This window comes from Mytilus trossulus, chromosome 9 (genome assembly GCF_036588685.1).
Source record: "Mytilus trossulus isolate FHL-02 chromosome 9, PNRI_Mtr1.1.1.hap1, whole genome shotgun sequence".
NCBI lineage: Eukaryota > Metazoa > Mollusca > Bivalvia > Mytilida > Mytilidae > Mytilus > Mytilus trossulus.
In genome coordinates this window covers 23120137-23139056 of record NC_086381.1, presented here as the reverse complement: position 1 = coordinate 23139056, position 18920 = coordinate 23120137, and the positions used below count along the sequence as shown (strand labels likewise).

Here is an 18920-nt window from a genome sequence, read left to right as displayed (position 1 = left end):
GAGGGGTGTCACGGGGTATGATTATATACGTCTAGAAGAGGAGAAACAGGCGCTTCTTTTGCGCAATGTATCGAAGGGCGTTATGTTCAAAAGTCTGAAACTTAAGTCAAAATTAGGGATTTAAGAAAAGGGAATAAGAAAAAAATTGCAGAATAAATAACAAAGAACAGAGAGAGAATAATGGGGTAATCAATGAAAAATTTAATTAAGAATAAAGAACAAACTATGATAAAATAAAGAATATTTATTCATATTATTATCTATTAATCATAACTCATTCACTCTATCCCCAAATATTTGCTTACATATACAATTTTTTTATAATGTTTTATATCATTATCATATAACAAAACAAGTGAGAAAACTGCGTCGGTATGCTACAAGTGATCTCGTCATATACCAGGATTGAAATTTTGCATTTGCACCAGACGCAAAAAGGTGAATGTCACTCATTGATCGCAAATAAGGAAATCAAGTGATTATCTAAAAGAATAAATGCTTAGGCATGCGCTTTACAAATAAAGGAAATAATTCAATATTAACCATGGAGGAAATACACGAGTAACCTGTGTGAAAAATATTAATGTCAAATCAGGACCTGTTACTCTGTCGCCTATATAACGAGCAATAACTGTCAAATATCGACCTACTTTTGCGTCATTCGAAAATCCAATAAGGAAAAATTACTTGGAAAAAAGGAGCCGTCAAAGTTATAATACATCCAAAAATAACTGTAAATTGTTTTTATTATATATTATTGCAAGTTTTGAGATTTCAAATTACTATTGAAAAATAAATCTAAACACTAACCTTTGACATGTTTATAACTTTTTAGTAATTGAGTTAAGATAAATGAAAGGGGCTTTAAACACTTAATAAAATACTTTGAGCTGCAACATTAAGATCTGACATAGTTTACTAGTTATCATCTACTCAATACCTGCTATTCTAGTATGTATATTACATGTACAGTGGCGTCCACGACCGGAGATATCGCGCATCAGCCGTTCCCGTCATATCCGCACAATAACACAAATAAAATCTTTCTTGTAATTGTTTTAGCCTTCTGATTGGATAGACAAGAATATTATTGATAAGTTCATGTATTAATTTATCACTGCAATCCTAAGATTAACCATGTTTAGCCAATTTCCATTAAAACAAGAATGTGTTCCCAGTACACGGATGCCCCATCCGCACCATCATTTTCTATGTTCAATGGACCGTGAAATTGGGGGAATATCTCTAATTTGGCATACAAATTATACAGATCATATCAGAGGAAACATGTGTGTAATAAGTTTCAAGTTGTTTGGACTTCAATTTCATCAAAAACTAACTCGACCAAAAACGTTAACCCGAAGCGGAACAGACGGACGGACGGACGAACGAACGAACGAACGAACGAACGATCGAACGAACGGACGGACGGACGGATGAACGAACGAAATACGCACAGACCAGAAAACATAATGCCCATAATTGGGGCATAACAATTGCATCATCAGATATATTTGTATTAATTTATCTAAGTCAAAATATCAGAATGAAAAACAAATGCTGTGCATTCTTTAAATATGTTTGGTTCAGATTCAACTTTACTTCATAGTATAAAATCTTTTCTTCATTCGAAATAAACTGTTTTTGGAAGTCATGCGCGAAATCACAAGACATTTAAGGAACTCTCAAGACGGGATTTTCTCTAATTTTGTACACGCAATTAACAAAATATTAAGGGTGAAACCATATAAAAAAAAAAATGTGAAATAAAGCATGTTATGAATGTGTTCACACAAGATTATCCAATTATTGGTTTTATCAGTTGAATGAAATAAAGTCACAAGTCTGAGATGCGTATATATATCGAACTGCACTGTATGTGTATTTTATGTTGCATACCTATAGTTGAATGTATTTAATCTGATAAATATAATGATTTTAACTATTATTCCAATCACGCGAAGAAAAATTCTAAACGGGAAGTCCGTAAGCAAATGGAAAAAACAAAAGCTGAAACACATCAAACGAATGAATAACAAATGTCATATAACTGACTTGGTACGGACATTTTCTCATATAGAAAATGGTGGATTAATCTAGCACTTGTATGACAGTCGCATAGAATTGGCGTTACATTGACAACGATTTAAAAAAAAAAAACAAGGACAAAATTGGTAAAAATGTCAAAAATGGGGGTACAACAGTCAACATTGTGTTATAATCTTAACCACGATAAAACAAAAAAAATGTTTATAAGGAAAACAAAAAGGCATATAAGTAGACAAAGCGCATTAACAAAAACAAAAGCTAAGAATACTATAGGACAATAACGCAATGACCGGATGTACAGGTACCGAATCACGTCAAAAGAATGTTACCAAAAATAGACTAAACATCTCCTTTTTTATAAACAGTAAAAGACAAATTTTAAAAAGACAAATATAAGAATACTTAACACTTCCTTAAGAAAATAAACAACGACAGTGTCTAGAATCTGTACTTTATGACCATTGTTTATTATTTTTGAATTTAATACGGGGTATTTATCAACTAGGTCTTGGTACGCCTAAAAATGATTCAGGGGGAAACCGTATCTGTTGTGTCGTTAATTTTTAGTTCTGGAGGATATATATATATGGAACCCAATCTTAAAAGTTTGGATTGTCGATTGATAGTATCAATATATTTCTCTGCCTCGTAGAAAATAAGAAGAGAATGACAAGGAGAGGCGCACAGTTTATAAAATATGTTTAATATTTCTTATGAAATGCATATGGTGTTTCAACATGTGATAAGAAATCCTTCAAATACGGAATAAGGTCCAAGGTTTGCTATATTTCCAATGATCGCAAAAGAATAATTGTTTTCTAGCACTTCTAACCATACATCATCTCCGGCATTAAGATGATTAATATTCGTGTACGAAGCCGTGATGTAGTGAGATTCATACGCACTCATGGCATGAGAAACTATCTCCCCATTTATCTTCATGACAAGCCGAATTAACGATTTACTAGTTCCTGGAGTAATAGTAAATCGGTAACTTAGAAAATATATGCCTGAAACAGGTGCCACAAAGGTACCATGATGGTTATTGTAGTTGTTACCAATATTAAGTTTAATATCGTCAAATACAAAATGAAAACCAGCAGATGGACTTGCTACATCATGGGTTAGTTGGGTTCTAAATGCAACAGTCGGACAGTTAGTATCTAAAAAATAAATATATTGTTCATTTATTTATTTGATATAGCTTTAAAATGTGTCTCGTACGTATATATGCATACGGCGTATGTTGAATTGACAGTTTCGAAAGTGCATGTGTGACAGTTTAGGAATATGACTGTTGTTTTTCATTTGTTGAGTATGTTTATGCTATTGATATTGCCCTCTGAGTAACAAATTTTCCGTTTTAAACATTTCCTAGTATTTTTTTTATTTTCCTTTTTCTAAATTAATACAATACATGTATCTTCCTAATGAATCATCCCCTGTATAATTTTTCATGCATAGTGCATTTTGTGTGAATGAACGATGCCGAGTTTGATTTGTCAATATTTATTATTTTGTTTTATCATATTATCAAGCTAGGCAATAGTCGCCTGGATTTGAACTCATGCTACTGAGACATCGTGACACTGAATCGCCTTCACTGTTTCCGCTCTAGTAAAATCGGCCACATAGGATTCACAATAATAAAGCTTTCAGTGGCCGGTGTGTTACCTTTCCTCGTCGGTTTTAATCTAGCGTCATAACACAGTACATGATATATAAGGCCTGAAGTTGGAATTGTTACGGATCAGCTGAAATATCTATTGTAAAATGCCAGATACAGTTACAGAAGAAATAATGATATTTATAAGTATATCTGAACCAGTGACAACTCTACAACAAATGTATCCATCGGATCACCAGCAGTGACGGTAATACAAGGCTGTGTATATTCTGTATATATAATTCGTCTAAACATCAGTCCAACAATGTTAGATCTGTCAATTTGCTTTCGCAAATCCATGAAAGTGGAAGGATATCATGTTTACTGGAAGTGGTGCTGCCTAGTTAAACCAACAAACAGAAAGTAGCAAAACATTATTATGACTTCAGGGTTACTTAACTTTTTATTCTTCGTGGCATGACCTACTTTTTTTGGGTTAAATCACAATCTCACATTAGTACATACATGATATGAACATGAAAAAAATCTATGTAGCATTTTTTATTTGTTTTATTTTCCAAGATCAGCTGTTTTGCATGTAGGCCTAAGGAGTATTCAATTACAAGATTGCCACCTCCATCTGGTAAATGGCGTCGTAAGGGCGCACATAATATTGGAACTTTTCCGGTGAAGGATATAACTTGAAAAGTCTATTCATTCATCTTACCGACTATCTTAACATGTGGCAAATAGACTTGTAACCTATCAATATCAAAATTTAGATATTACAAAAACAATATCAATGACAACAAGACCAAAAATGAAAGAAACTTAGAAACTAAGCCAACGACAAAAGAATCATAATCGTCTTCTTATAAACATGATAAAACAAAACAAAAGAACAATTACGAAACAACACACACGATCGCTGTATTAATAATGTCGGGGTGGTACATTGTTCTCAACTACATGCATAACAGATAGAGAACAGGAAGTATTGATTGTTATCAAATTTTACAATGAAGAAATAAATTAAATTGAATTTTATACCTTGTGCTTGGAGGCCCCCAACTGCCTTCTTCAGGGACTCAACTTCTAGTTGTGATGTCTTTAATTCCTGTTTTAAAGTTTTCAATTCGTGCAAAAGGCATATGTTGCTTGACGGATCTTCGTCGCAAGAACGTGTGGTATTCAATGCAAAAACATCCACATTAAAAACGAAGAGAAAAGAAATGATTAACTTCATGATAATGGCGTAATTATGCGTCTTTTAAGTTTGATCATATAATTTGTATAGATAAGAATATTGTTCCAGTGCAATCAGTTTACCTCAATGAAAATTTTGTAACCTATAAACCTGGATCTGATTATCAAAGCAGACTAAATAAAGGATATGTCTAAGATAACTGCGATGTGCATGATCAGACATGTCGAAAGTCAGTAATAACATCAATATGATTTATTACTAATTTAGGTCTCTTGACAGGGATTAGGAAATCTTCTTTAAACCGGTTTCAATGATTTTTTCGTTAATTAAGTGAATCACCTATAACACACATTTGACATATATTTAATGTAGAAACCCATCAATTTTGTGTAGATTTTGATTTCGGGTTCTATTTTGCAAAATGAAAAAAAAAAACCAGAAATATTTTCCATCGCCAAAAAAATGACTTTTAATAATTAAAGAAAATAGCTGAAAGTGCAACACCGCCAGCGTTTTGTAACCAAACTGTATATTCCAATAAATTATTAGTGTAATTCCTTAATGTTTTATTGATTGATTCCTTTTTTTACGTAAAACACCCACATCCTATGCAAAGGAAGGTTAAGGTTGGAAGTAAAAGTTACTACTTAAAAACGAGACAGGAAAGAGGAAATATGTGTATAAATAAGACGGACAATAGATGTCTATCGTAATATGTTGCACTGCTTATTCTGAATTGTGACAGAATCAATTACATATTTGGTATTGATCAAATGTCAATAAAACATGGATCTATCAAATCTAAGATTTAATAATCAAAAAGGAGTACAACAAGGATGTGGAAACTATTCCGGTTAGTCATCTTTATGAAATAATTTCATTTTCATGATGTCATTCAAATAAATTCATGAGAAATAATAAAATCCTCAGTTCTGGAAAAGCACCATGTATACTCACCTTCGTAAACGCCATGTATTCTAACTGACGAAGCCTTGAATTTTAGTTGTTTTAAATTTCCTGCTTTAGAATAAGTTTTCATCTAAAAAAAAATAAAAAAATCGAAATACCGTATGTCGTAGATCCTAATTGGAATTCGCCTGTCCTTGTCAATTGGAAGGAAACGCGCTTAAGGCGTTCACAATTAAGCGTGGTATTGTGCAAATATATAAATTAAAAAAATAAGAGAATTTCAATCATTATTATCAAGTCTCATTGATTTTTTATGAGTATGGAGAATGGTACTGTAGGGAAAAAGAGCTTATAATCCTGGTACTTTTGATAACTACTTATACTGTTGTAAATATTTAAAAAGATTTTTTCAAGGAGTACCGATATGCTCTATCATCCGCTCAGCTATGTGTTATTTAATTTATTATACTGAATGTCATATCATTATAGTCTCATACAGATGAATTTTATTTAAAAGTATTTTTTATGTAGTCACGAACTACACAGCGTTATAAGTAGTAGAAAAATCAACAGAGGTGACGTAAATAGACAATATTATAATTGACATATCAACGATATAAGAAATCGGCCCAAAACAGGAAAACAGCTCTGCTACAGTGTATCTAGAAAAAAATCTTAACAAGTGTTGTTTAATTTATTATTGTTATCTGTTTGATTTAAATTTTGGAGAAAAAAAACTTCCAAAAGGCCTCATATCTGGCGGAAAAATATACATCACAATGAACATGATGAAATGTACGTACATCACCTGTTGAAACCAATCGATGGTGAACGAATGCGTTTGAGTATGGAATAAAAAAATATCAACAATAAGCATAACACACAATGGTTTATAGGTTTAAAAGAAAAAATATTAACAAGTTAAATATGTTTTTTCAACAATTGTTAAAGAAATTAGTTTGAGTCGGTTCACAATGTTTTTTGATATATTATACAACTTTAAGTATTGTCTTTAATGACTTAATGTCAATTCAATGCATTGTCGTTTAAATTACCGTTGGTCTACCCGCTCAGCCATGTGCTAGAGTAAATTAACACCCTAGTATAAGCCAATTAAAACTTGGCATTTTAACGTGAAGTATAATAGATAAATTTATGACAAAAAAAAACAAAGGAGTAAATTACTGCGGTATACTGCCAATAACAAACCGTATCCAACAAGAGTTTTTTTTGTGGCATATCTAGAAAATAATTAAGAAAACGACAAAAACTACAAGACCCTCATACTTTTAGACTGCCATTCTTAATTATTTGATAATGTTTAATATAGATTGGTTTAAGCATATTTGTAGGAACCATGTGCATACACTTTTATTTTTCCAACAGGTAGGTCCTACAAATCTTGAATGACAATGGCAAATATCGTAACAAAATAAGAATCAACCAACGTTTATTGAGAAGTGTAATAATTTGATTAAATAATATTTTAAGAAAATGGTTCATGGCAGGCTAAATTTAGTACATGATATCAGAAAATTACTTTTTTTCGAAGAAATAGTTCAAATGTATCATTTAACAATATTATGAAAATAATAAAACCCATACATTGCATACTAAAGTAATGTTTGAAATAAATCGCTGGTTTTGGTTTGACTTTTGGCTGGAAGTTCAACTTTTAATTCGATACCAAGCAGGTACATTTTAAGATCGTAGTTTCTAACCATATCGAACATACCGTTGATGTGTGGCGGCAGTACAAAGATTGTGTACCTGTGCTTTATTTAAATTGTGCTTTTGTTAACAACCAATGAATTTATAAAAACAAGAAGCTTTCAATTCTAAATAAAGCGATGTGGTAATCACATCAATGAACAACCACCAATCAACAGATTTACCTTTTTCTCAATTTATCATGAACGACAAAGAAAAGATTATCGTGTGACACTTACCAGCTTATTTGTAAGCCATCTGAAGAAGGAGAAATGAGTAGGTAAAAGTTCGTTCTTTTATAATTCTTCTAAATTGAATATTCAAAAACGGAATAAATACAAGTTCCTCGTTTGACCTTTACTTTTGTTGATGTTTTGACATATTCAGTGCATTCTCCCACATTTCACTCTTCAACTTTGTACTTTATTTTACCTTTGATCAATTTTGATTGGAGCGTCACTGGTGAGCTTTTTGTACATAAATTGCTCGTCTGATGGTTAGCTTAAAATATTGAATTTGCATAATACGCTTCAAAAGAAGACAAATCAAAACAATATAATGAGTTCCTTGTTTAATTTTATTTTTCTTATTAAATATTTGAAGACGAAAATTTATCAGTTCCTCCCCTTTTTTTTTTTTTAAATTGAATATTTGAAAAACGGAAGACTAGCGGTACCTTATTTGAAAGTAACTATTCGTTGTCAGACATTTGGTAAGTGACACAGTCCCGGTCCTGCTTTGACATTTAAAAACATAGATGTCAAAGCAGCACATTTAACGTGATGAATAAATACCGAGTCACGCCAACAGTGTTGATCCATAAATATACTTATCAGTAAAGTAAAAACAAATATACAAATATAAAGAACACTACAACAATATTAAGATGACAAAAAAACATCAGTAGCCAGAAAAATCGAATCTATACTTCAAGACCATCATTATCATTTGTGAAGTAGATACGGAATATTTTATCATCAAACTCTCTTTAGGTGAACTTTTTTTGAAAAAAGGACGAAACGTTCAATGACATAGCCCTCGTTCATAATGTTTTGCTTAAACACGGATGACTTTTAGAAAGTATTGTGGGCATTTGAAAGCTCTTTAATATTGAATGAATTGGGAAACTTTTATGAAATATGCAGGTGAAGCTGGTATACTGCTGCTAAGGTTGGTATAGTGTAGCTGCGGAACCGTAGCTTTTAGTTCCTTATGCTATTTTTTGACTATTTGCGGACCATGTTGGACAAGTAAAAAAAATAGCATAAAGACCTAAAAGCTACGGTTCCGCAGCTAGGTATATTGCTGCTAAACGTGGAGAACCTTACAATTGAATATAAATCAAAATCTTCTTTTCTGACATGATACGCGTACAACTTTCAACCATTCGATAAAAATATGAACAATACGATTGACGAACATTTAATATGCAAAGGAATGAACCAACGAATACCAATCAAAAAGTTCAGGCTCTATAAATGTAATTAGTTTGAATTATTTGCAGGGCTTTGTCATTTGGGAAAATATATACTTTGAGAGCATAAGCATTTATATATGGTAAATTATAAAATGTTTCACATAAACATGTACTATCCCATATACATTATGTGTATTTTATGTTGCAAACCTATAACTTTTGGAAATAAATATTATTACTACTGCATTACTACATTATCAATATTTGGTTATCCCTTAGACATTATGTGTGTCAACAGGTAATTAAGAATCCTTCGAATACAGAATATGGTCCAACGGTTGCTCTATCTCCATAAATGACAAAAGGATAATTATTCTCATTCACTTCAATCCACACATCATCCCCAGCATTTAGATGGTTGATATTCGTGTATGAATCCGCAACAATGTGAGACTCATACGCACTCATGGTGTTTGAAACTAACTCCCCATTTATCTTCATGACAAGACGAATTAACGAACCACTATTACCTCCAGAAATGGTAAATCGGAAACTTAAGAAATATATGCCTGAAACAGGTGCTACGAAGGCGCCGTGGTGGGTATTGTAGCCATTGCCAATATTAAGTTTAACATCGTCAAAAACGAAATGGAAACCTGCAGAAGGATTGTTTACATCCTTGGTAAGCTGAGCTCTAAATGCAACAGTCGGACAGTTGGTGTCTGAAAAATAGATAAAAGTTTTATTTCATCGTAGCTTGAAACGCTTTGTAATGGTTGTATCATTCATGATATCATTTTCAATATAGTTTCTGCTTGAATAGGGAATAAAAATAACAATCTGCAAGCCAATGATCATATATTTTACGAAAAATGAACGACACCTGTAGTGTCTAATTCAGGAGATATCGCTTCAAAAGAAATCCTATGTTGATCAAATGAAGACCGATGGGACATACATTTAGCCCAGACTTGCTGCAAGTCTTTTCAAATACAATTGTAATTTGAGTTTCACTTGTCCCCCTCCCCCCACTCCCCAAAAAAGCAGGGATTTGTCAGTGCAGTTATACATCGAAAACAGCAAAACAAACGCTCTTCAAAAAATATAAATGTTAAGATTGTATACCGCAAGTGATATGGACATTTTTGCACACATGCATAAACTCAAGTGATTCAAATCAATCAACATATGATTGCAATCATTTGCTACATCTGGTGTAAGTACGTAAACTATGCAACATATTATTGGTTGGCATTCGTTATTCAAATAATCCACTTCGATAACTGGTGTTAACTTTCAACAAAATAAAATAGAAAAACTGTACATTGAAATTTTCATAAATTGAAGAATCGGAAAAAAAACTAGAAAAGCAACATGTACAACTGTTGACTTATGAAGATGAACCGTGTTTCAACATTTTGTTGCAAATTTTACATCAGAAAGTGAACATATAGACCGTACATTGACCTATAATGGTTTACCTTTATAACTTGTTATTTGGATGGATAGTTGTCTCATTGGCACTTACAACACATCTTCCTATATCTATATCACATATGGACCATTCTCATATTTTGAATAATAAAATAAACGAAATTAAATGTTATACCTTGTGCTTGAAGGGTCTCAACTGTCTTCTTCAGGGTCTGAACTTCTGACTGCGATGTCTTTAGTTCCTGTTCTAAAGAGTTCAATTTCTGCAAAAGACAAAAATTGCTTGACGGATCTTCGTCGCAAGAACGTGTAATATTCAATGCAAAAACATCCACATTCAAAAAGAAGAAAAGATAAAATACTATCATCGTAATAATTGTGTATTTATGCGTCTTTCAAGTTTGATCATATGATTTGTATAGATAAGAACATTGTTCAAGTGTAATCAGTTTACCTCGATGAAAATTATTGTAATCTATAGACATAGGACCTGATTATCAAAGCGAACTAAAGACGGGGACATGCCATGAACGCATCCTAACACATATCGTTGTTCAAAGAATTGGCACAAGTTAAGAACGCAAACTTAATGTGTCTTAATGTTGTCTGAAAGTGGTCTTAACTTTAAGGTATATTTAATGACAGTAAATTCACCTATCTACGTTATATTCAAGGATAAGGCCGTATAATGTTCGTAGAAATACGGTAAAGAATGATTACGGATAATGATAAACCATTTGCAAAGTATAGATCCGTACTCAATACATCACACACATAGGACAAGGATTATGATATCCTAGCCATAAATTAAAGTAATGAGGAATTCCTAAGAAAAATCTTTGATGTACATAGTCAGACATGTCGGAAGTCAGTTTTAACATTATCTGATTTATTACAAATTTAAGTTTCAGGACGGAGCCTAGGACATCTTCTTTCAAAAACAAGTCCCAGATGTATTTTTTTAAAAATAAATTAAGTGAATCACCTGTAACACACATTTGATTATTTAACGTAGCAACCCATCAATGATGTTCACACTAGTATATTTCTGGTTCTATTTTAATTTGCAAGACGAGAACAAATTTTATGACTAAAACTAGCAAAGACCCATCGAAACAACATTTGATTAAAAAATTTAACAACACTTCTAGATATTTGGATGATATTTTGGCTCTCAATAATGACGCCTTCAGTATGTATACTAAACAAAATTATCCTGTTGAACTTACCAAGGAATTTGTTTTTGTCCGGGCTGATAAAGCTTTTATCTACTAGTAAATCACAACCGAAATGAATGACAGAGGGGCATTTATAGAAAACGCAATGAATTATAATTCAAATCAAGATATTTGCATTATAACGTTATAAGCTTGGCTAAATTGCGTTATTTTCTTATGTGTCCTCTCAAACGTAGATAAAGTATTTATAAAATAAAAACAAACACTTTACATAGGAATAGCTCGCCAACATGTGCAGCTTACTGTTTTAATTAATTAAAACAAAACACTGAGTCCCGTTGTCAGGATATCGGCAACATCGCTGCATAGTACACGACAGCCTACAAAATTGAAAAACGAAGTCAGAAATCATATATACATAGAAATCTAAATAATCAAACAAACACTGCCCAGCTGATAGTATAAATATATATATATCTATGAGTGCAAATATTTCAAATATACAAGCATCTAAATCCGGGGGGTACCTAAGCTGCCTTACTGAACGGTATACGAGCTTCGAATGTCAATATATCTTCAATTACTTAAACAAAACAACTATATGCGCTTTAAAAATCCCGTGCTATTTACATAACATATACATTACTCAATATATTTACGCAATGCGACAAATATTGACAAATCCGAAATATCATCTTTTTAAAGGACAAGCCAGTTTATTTAATAACCAGGCTGAAGCTAGCGAATAATTGCTAGCGAACAATAAGCCAGCGAACAATAAGGCGATATATTGACAAACCAAAAAACAGAGTAAGACAACAACGGCAGTTAAATAAAAAAATATTTAGAAAGGCATAAAACCCTTCCAAATATTGCAAATGCAACTCAATTTTGAAATGTTTTAGATCCCATCCATTGATAAAATAAGTCACATCTCTTTTTAGGCTAATATTCCGTACCACAGTAACTCTGCATATATCAACAGAATATTTGAAGGTGTAGGACCACCAATGCACCCACTTAAATTTAGAACGTATGTAAAAGTAGTCCTACCCTGTAATTTATAGCACTTTTGATATCATTGTTTAATCAAACTAACATACACATTTGCAGAAATGGGGTTGGCCAATTCCAGGGTTTCTAGAGAATAATAATGAGGGGTGTCACGGGGTATGACTACATGTATATACGTCTTGAAGAGGAGAAACAGGCGCTTCTTTTGCGCAAGGTATCGAAGGGCGCTATGTTAAAAAATCTGAAACTAGAGATCAAAATTTGAAAAAAATGGCAAAAAACAGGGGGGTCGGCCTATTTTTTTCTGGTTCAATGTAAACGATGGATTTACAATTCTCTCGTGCTGGTGTTGTCCTTACCAAATGCCGATAGGTGTACATCTTCAACTCTTTCAGTTTTCAAATTCTGTTTGTTTGCTAGATCATCTTTCAAAAAAAAATTGTGCACCTTAATCAATAAGTATCCATACTACAGCCGTCTTCAATAGCACATTAGTGCGCATCTGTGTCAAAGATCGTAAAATTTTCGTATATTCCTTGTTTTCAGTATCATTATTGATATATACAGATGTAGATTGATTCAGACTGAGATTATTCTCTTTATCTGGGTTGCCTGCAGTTCAATGTTACAATGATTACTTAAATTATATAAGCTGGAATGATGTCTCTTGTTACGTTGTCTACACGTTCGTATTGATTTACACTCATTATCATGGTGATTCCCTAAACAATTAAAGCATAAATTGTCTCGTTTGACTATAGATATGCGGGCTTTAGGATCAGTAAACTTGGTAAGGTATGTTTGCGCATGTATGTCTTGACAAAAACATGATGTGTTGCTTTGCAGAACAAATATTTCATCTGTACAGTAAATGTAAAGTCGAATTATCTGAGTATAGGTTTAATTTTGGTCACTGAAATATCTTAACTAAACAAATGTAGCATAAAGATACACATATATATATATATATATAAGTAACATTGTTTTTTTTTGTTTGTTTGTATGTGCTTTAATTGTAGTTTGTATTTATATGTTGTTCATTACTTGTTATAAGTATATTTGTGTTATAAAATGTAAATCTTCAGTATACTGGAGGAAATAAAGAGAATCTTTCAATCAATCAATCAATCAATCAATCAATCGATCATACTCCTATGTGTTTGGTGCGCATATAAAACCACCCGCTCCCCCCATTTAAAAAAAAATAGTTCAGCTTTGTCATCGATGGTTTAAAAGCATCGACTGACAGGGGGCTGATACAACCCCATGAGGGAGAGCGTTCCAATCCCGAATCGTTCTTTGCGAAAATGAATTTTTGCGATGATCACTGGAAGCCGATGGTGGTTGGAAGCATTTGCCATGCATGTTTCTAGTCTTTTTGGTTGTATTAGTTGTTCTTTCTTTGATATTGCCACTTTGTTGTTTTCTATTTTATAAAGCATAGTAAGTCTTGCTTCTTTTTATCGTTGTTCCAGATATGTGCTTTTTAGGTGTTGGAGCATCATGCTAACACTGGTGTGGTTATGAGTTTTGTTTGATACATAACGTGCTACTCTTCATTGGACCATCTCGATTCTGTCAATGTCTGTTTGAATGTATGGATCCCATACTGGACTGGCATATTCTACTATTATTCGAACTAATGTTTTGTAGGAATTCTCCTTTACTGTGGTTGATCCTATATTAAGAAAGCTAATTGTTTTGTTTTCACTTATTACATATGTTGTTTACATGGTCATTTCATTTTAGTTCTGATGTAAATGGGTAGCCTTTGTATTTAGCACTGCTGACTGGTTCAAGAATGTGGCCATGTAATTGTATGAGGTTGCAAATGTGTTGGATTTTTTTCTGCTGATGGTAAGCACATTGGATTTGTCCGAATTAAAGGAAATTTTCAATTTCTTTTCCTAAATTCCAAGTTTGTTCAGATCTTTTAGTAGATCATTTGAGTCTTTGTCTGAAGGTTTTTTGAGGTACACTAAAGTATCGTCTGCAAAAAATCGGACGGTGGATTTAATCCATCTGGCCTGTCGTTAATGTAGAATAGAAATAATGAAGGCCGAAGTACAGAGCCGTGGGGTACTACAGAATCTAGAGCAATGTGTGATGAGCTTTCACCATCTACAACTACTGCTTGGATCCGATGTGACAAAAAGCTGGACACTTGTTAACATGTCCTTGGATTCCATAGTGTTCTAGCTTGTGTATGAGGATACTGTGGCCAACCTTTTCAAATGTTTTTAAAAAATCCAATATTAGTACATGTTTTTGCTTTCCTGTGCTCATGTTGTTGGTGATATCATCTACAAATTAAATCAACTGGGTAATTCGCATGATCTTTTACTACGACAGTGCTGTAAATGATATAGTTCAGCATGCTTCAGTATATGGGTTGTTATTATATGTTCAATGCGTTTACAACAGATGCATGCGAAAGATATTTGACTATAGTTCTCTGACTTGTATCTCTCACCTTTCTTGAAAACTGGGCTTTCATTGGCATTCCTTCAGTCAGATGGTACACTTCCCCTCCTATTGAAAGTGATGGTGTGAAAATGATGGTAAGAATCTTTGTTCTTTTATTATTCCTAGTTTTAGATAGTCAGCTGGTCCTGATGCTTTGTTTGGATTTGTTTTTGTGAGTAGTATCAGCACTCCATTTTCTGTTACATTAAGTTCTTCTGCAGGTGGATATTGGCCTGGCATTTGTTTTTTGTCCATGGATTTATGAGTTATGAACAGCGGTATACTACTGTTGCCTTTATATATGACAACGATATTTGAATTCATTTTGGACTATATATTTCCTTCGAAGAGAATGCAGACTGAAACTGTTTATATAGGATAAATACTTGGTCTACAGGATGTGAGTGTAGTTCTCCATTACTATGTAGTGGTGCCACTCAGCTACTGTCAGTCTTCATGTGTTTAATTTATGCCAAGAATCGTTTCATGTTAATGTATTGATGGGTTTCCTCTTTATGTGTATATTTGTGATGTACTTTCATATTGTCTACGGAGTTCTTTCTGTACTGCTTGCCTGACTTCTTTAAATTAAGATGTGATTTTAGGATCCGCTGACCTTTTCTTTTGTTTATATAATTTGCCAAGGCGGCATATTAATTTACGTAAATTTAGTGTAAGCCAAAAGAGGCTATCCTTCTGTTTAGCCATTTCATGAGGGATATGATCTATTACACTTTGGTTAAGCTTGTTTTTTTAAATACAAATGTATTAGCCAGAATTCCTCTGTTGAACTTCCGTTTGCAGCTAATATTTTTAGTTTATCATAGGTTTCAATCATTTCCTATTTGATGGTTTCCCAGGTTGCCTTTCTATATAATGGGATTCCAGTGGTTTGTGTTTCCTTGATAAAGGCTTGGTGTCTATTTCACTAAAGACGATGATGTGGTATGATATTCCAGGTATAATTTTGGTGCGAGAAAAACGAGTTGGATTGTTTGTATTTACTAGATCTAGAGTATTGGGGCCTCTAAAGTGTTTTAAGCTTTGAAGATTGAAGTCATCGCCTACTACTATAAAGACCATTTTTTTTTGCTTTGTCTCTTTTAAGACTGTGCGCAAGTTCTTCAAGGCTTTTTTCATTTGCTGTTTTTGAATTATAGTTTGATGCCAGATACAGATCTTTGGTTCTAGTTAGGCTAATTTTAGCCCATACGATTTCGCGATTTATCTGTAGGTCTGGCACAGGTGTGCCTACATAGTCATTATTTTTGTCTATAAGCACACCAATTCCTTTATTTAATGTTGCGATCATTTCTTTAGATGGTACAATTTTGTGGAATTACCTGGTTGTCTTTTACAGAGGAATCAATCAATGTTTCAGTTCCCTGGTTTAGTGCTTTCTACTAAGTTCTCTACTAGTCCTTGTTTTGACTAGATAGAACAAAAGATTAAAGTAAGCATCTTGATAGGTATACTTTTTGGATTTTTATCCTGCTTCTTTCTGTCCGGTATGGATGCATGCATAGGTTTGATACATTCATATGGCAGTGGACTCTGAAATGATATGTCAGACAAGATACTGAATGAATTTGAGGTGGATAGTATTACTTCGAAGCATACGGAGCTTTAATTTGGACAGTCACAGATAAGACAGTCCTAAGTTATAGCATTTAGATGTTATAATTATTTTTCGAGACCTGACTGACTTACAGGTGGTATGGCACCGCTGGTTACAGGTATCACACACTATACCCCTGTATTCCCATGTTACGGGTTCGTCATAGGTTCCACAGAGAAAAACATTTGTATCTGCATGGGCCTTGTTTAAGATTAATGTCGTTCGATAAGGCTATCAGTAGCATAGATAAGTATGCAAAATGATATGTTTGTTTACCATGTGCTCCATGAAAAAATTCTGTTTTATTGTAAAATAAATGTGTATTTTGAAAGTTCCCAGGATGAGCTGTTGTTCTCATGAGGTACTATTCATGATGGTTAATTTAGGATAATTATATACTATTATATGATCTAAATGATCTACAGTATTGATGATTTTCATGAGTTGCCCAGTTGCCATAAGAGACAGGAATATGACAAGGCTTGACATAATTTGCTGTATCTGAAGAAAATTGCGGTGCTAGGATGAACCCACCTACACACACACATTTTCCCTTCTTTCCAGATAGCTGTCAATTCGTATTTGCCGCCATCTTTGTCTTTGTTTACATTGATGATTGCCGTAAAATTAATTTTTTTTTGCTCCTGTAAGATTAGGATTTCGATCAATTTGTGGATTAATGAGTATCTTTTTAATGTTATGGAACGATCTTACAATCCTATGGCAGTAATAAGGGAAGTGTAAGATGAAAAGATACATTTTTAAGCACAGATCAAAAGTATACGACTTCAATCTTCGCGCATGCACCAAGTTAATTGTGAGGATTCAATAAGTTTATTAATATGACGGATTTTGAATCTGAATTGAACTCGAATCTAATCATCTGTTTACTGAATTTCAACCACCACTTCTTCATCTGAGATAGCGTCCACATTTTCATTTCATTCATTTTCTACTTACCACCTGAGAAATATACATACGGATATAACTTTCCTTACCAGTCCAGACCTCGTAATTAAAATAAAACATCTAGATGACGGAGATACTTCCAACCGCAACTACGCCACCTACATGCTTTATTTTACCTGTACCCCAGTTTTATTTTTTATGCCGAAGAGTTCAGACGTTAAAAAATATTTTCAAAGTTATTTAAATTATATAAGATTAAGATAATGAAAAGTAAAGGCTCGGATGCCTATGTCGAGGAAGACACTTCTTCTGTGTTAGAGGATAATGCAATGGCCTCCGACAAAGTCACTTCTGCTCCCGAGAAGAAATGTAAGAAACGTACTTCATCTCGTAGCAAGAAAGACAATTTGTCAGACTTAGAATGTCGTATGTTGGCAAGAATTGAAGAACAGGACAAACAATTTGATTCAATGAATACTAAAATGGGTAAATTCTTTGATTTACTTCAAGACAAGTTAACTGACACCGGAAATGAAGTTCCAAGTTCAGAACATGAGAATCAAAATACGGTCACAGTCGAGGCATTTAGTGCTGCTCGTAGACCTCTTAACCCGTTGAAAAGTGCTATTAATGAGCACCAAAATAGCGGTGGTGATATTGAAACACTATCTGTTCGAATTTCGGATTCGGAACGTAATAATAGTGGTTTTTATTCAGTGAAGAGGGCTCTGAGAATTCTAGAAATTCTGATCATGAAGATGTCAATACTTGTGACAGTAGATCAGTATTAGTTAAATCTGGTGAACATGACAGGTTCCAGAAATATTTAGAGAACAGAAATGAAAAATCTTGTGAAACAGAGAAGCAAGATAATTATGTGAGTCATACACTAGGTGACAAGTTTGGTCTAGATAATTATACTACGTTAAAGACTGAGAAAACAGGTTTAGTGTTAGAACAAAACAAAATTGATGTTTCACGTGGTTCTTTGAGAACAGAGACTACTCACAAAATCACTAATTATAAGGAAAATTATAGACAAAGTTTCCCCAAAAGATGCAAGTTGTCAAGAATACTTCAATGTACCGACAATGGACAATACAGTAGAAAGTTTACTGTTGAAAGGTATGGTCCAAACGCTGTTTTTGGCCGAGTCCCAAGTTTATTTACTAAGAAATTAAAGTCACTTGAAAAGTTAGATTTTCAGGTTTAAGTTGCGGCCCCCACGGGATTGATCACGACTTGTTATTTGCAACAAGCAAGTGGAAAATTATTGGATAATTTAACATCTGATTCGCAAAATTTAGATAGTGCAATTCAGAATGTAAGAGACATATTTGCTTTGTCAACCAAAGGTTTAGATCAGACGGCAAGAACTGGTGCTTTTCACCACATGTTACGTC

The 18920-nt window shown here is 33.3% G+C and overlaps 2 protein-coding genes across 2 annotated transcripts; both read right to left on the bottom strand.

Annotated features, from left to right (window-relative positions):
- Positions 1–2629: 2629 nt before the first annotated feature.
- On the bottom strand, positions 2630–5262 carry LOC134683708 (complement C1q-like protein 4). The gene is made up of 2 exons (XM_063543022.1): positions 4706–5262; positions 2630–3212 (listed from the first exon to the last, which is right to left on the bottom strand). Exons 1-2 carry the CDS (start codon positions 4899–4901, stop codon positions 2782–2784), a joined length of 627 nt encoding a protein of 208 aa, XP_063399092.1. The 5' UTR covers positions 4902–5262; the 3' UTR covers positions 2630–2781.
- Positions 5263–8891: 3629 nt separating this feature from the next.
- On the bottom strand, positions 8892–10730 carry LOC134683707 (complement C1q-like protein 4). Its single transcript, XM_063543020.1, has 2 exons — positions 10508–10730; positions 8892–9620 (listed from the first exon to the last, which is right to left on the bottom strand). Exons 1-2 carry the CDS (start codon positions 10698–10700, stop codon positions 9190–9192), a joined length of 624 nt encoding a protein of 207 aa, XP_063399090.1. The 5' UTR covers positions 10701–10730; the 3' UTR covers positions 8892–9189.
- Positions 10731–18920: the final 8190 nt, after the last annotated feature.

Excerpts from the sequence above, each read along its gene's own strand:
- LOC134683708 (XM_063543022.1), bottom strand. The coding sequence starts at position 4,901 with ATGAAGTTAATCATTTCTTTTCTCTTCGTTTTTAATGTGGATGTTTTT. Across the intron at positions 3,213-4,705 it reads TGGGGGCCTCCAAGCACAAG|ATACTAACTGTCCGACTGTT; the intron begins GTATAAAATTCA and ends TTTATTTTTTAG.
- LOC134683707 (XM_063543020.1), bottom strand. The coding sequence starts at position 10,700 with ATGATAGTATTTTATCTTTTCTTCTTTTTGAATGTGGATGTTTTTGCA. Across the intron at positions 9,621-10,507 it reads TGAGACCCTTCAAGCACAAG|ACACCAACTGTCCGACTGTT; the intron begins GTATAACATTTA and ends TCTATTTTTCAG.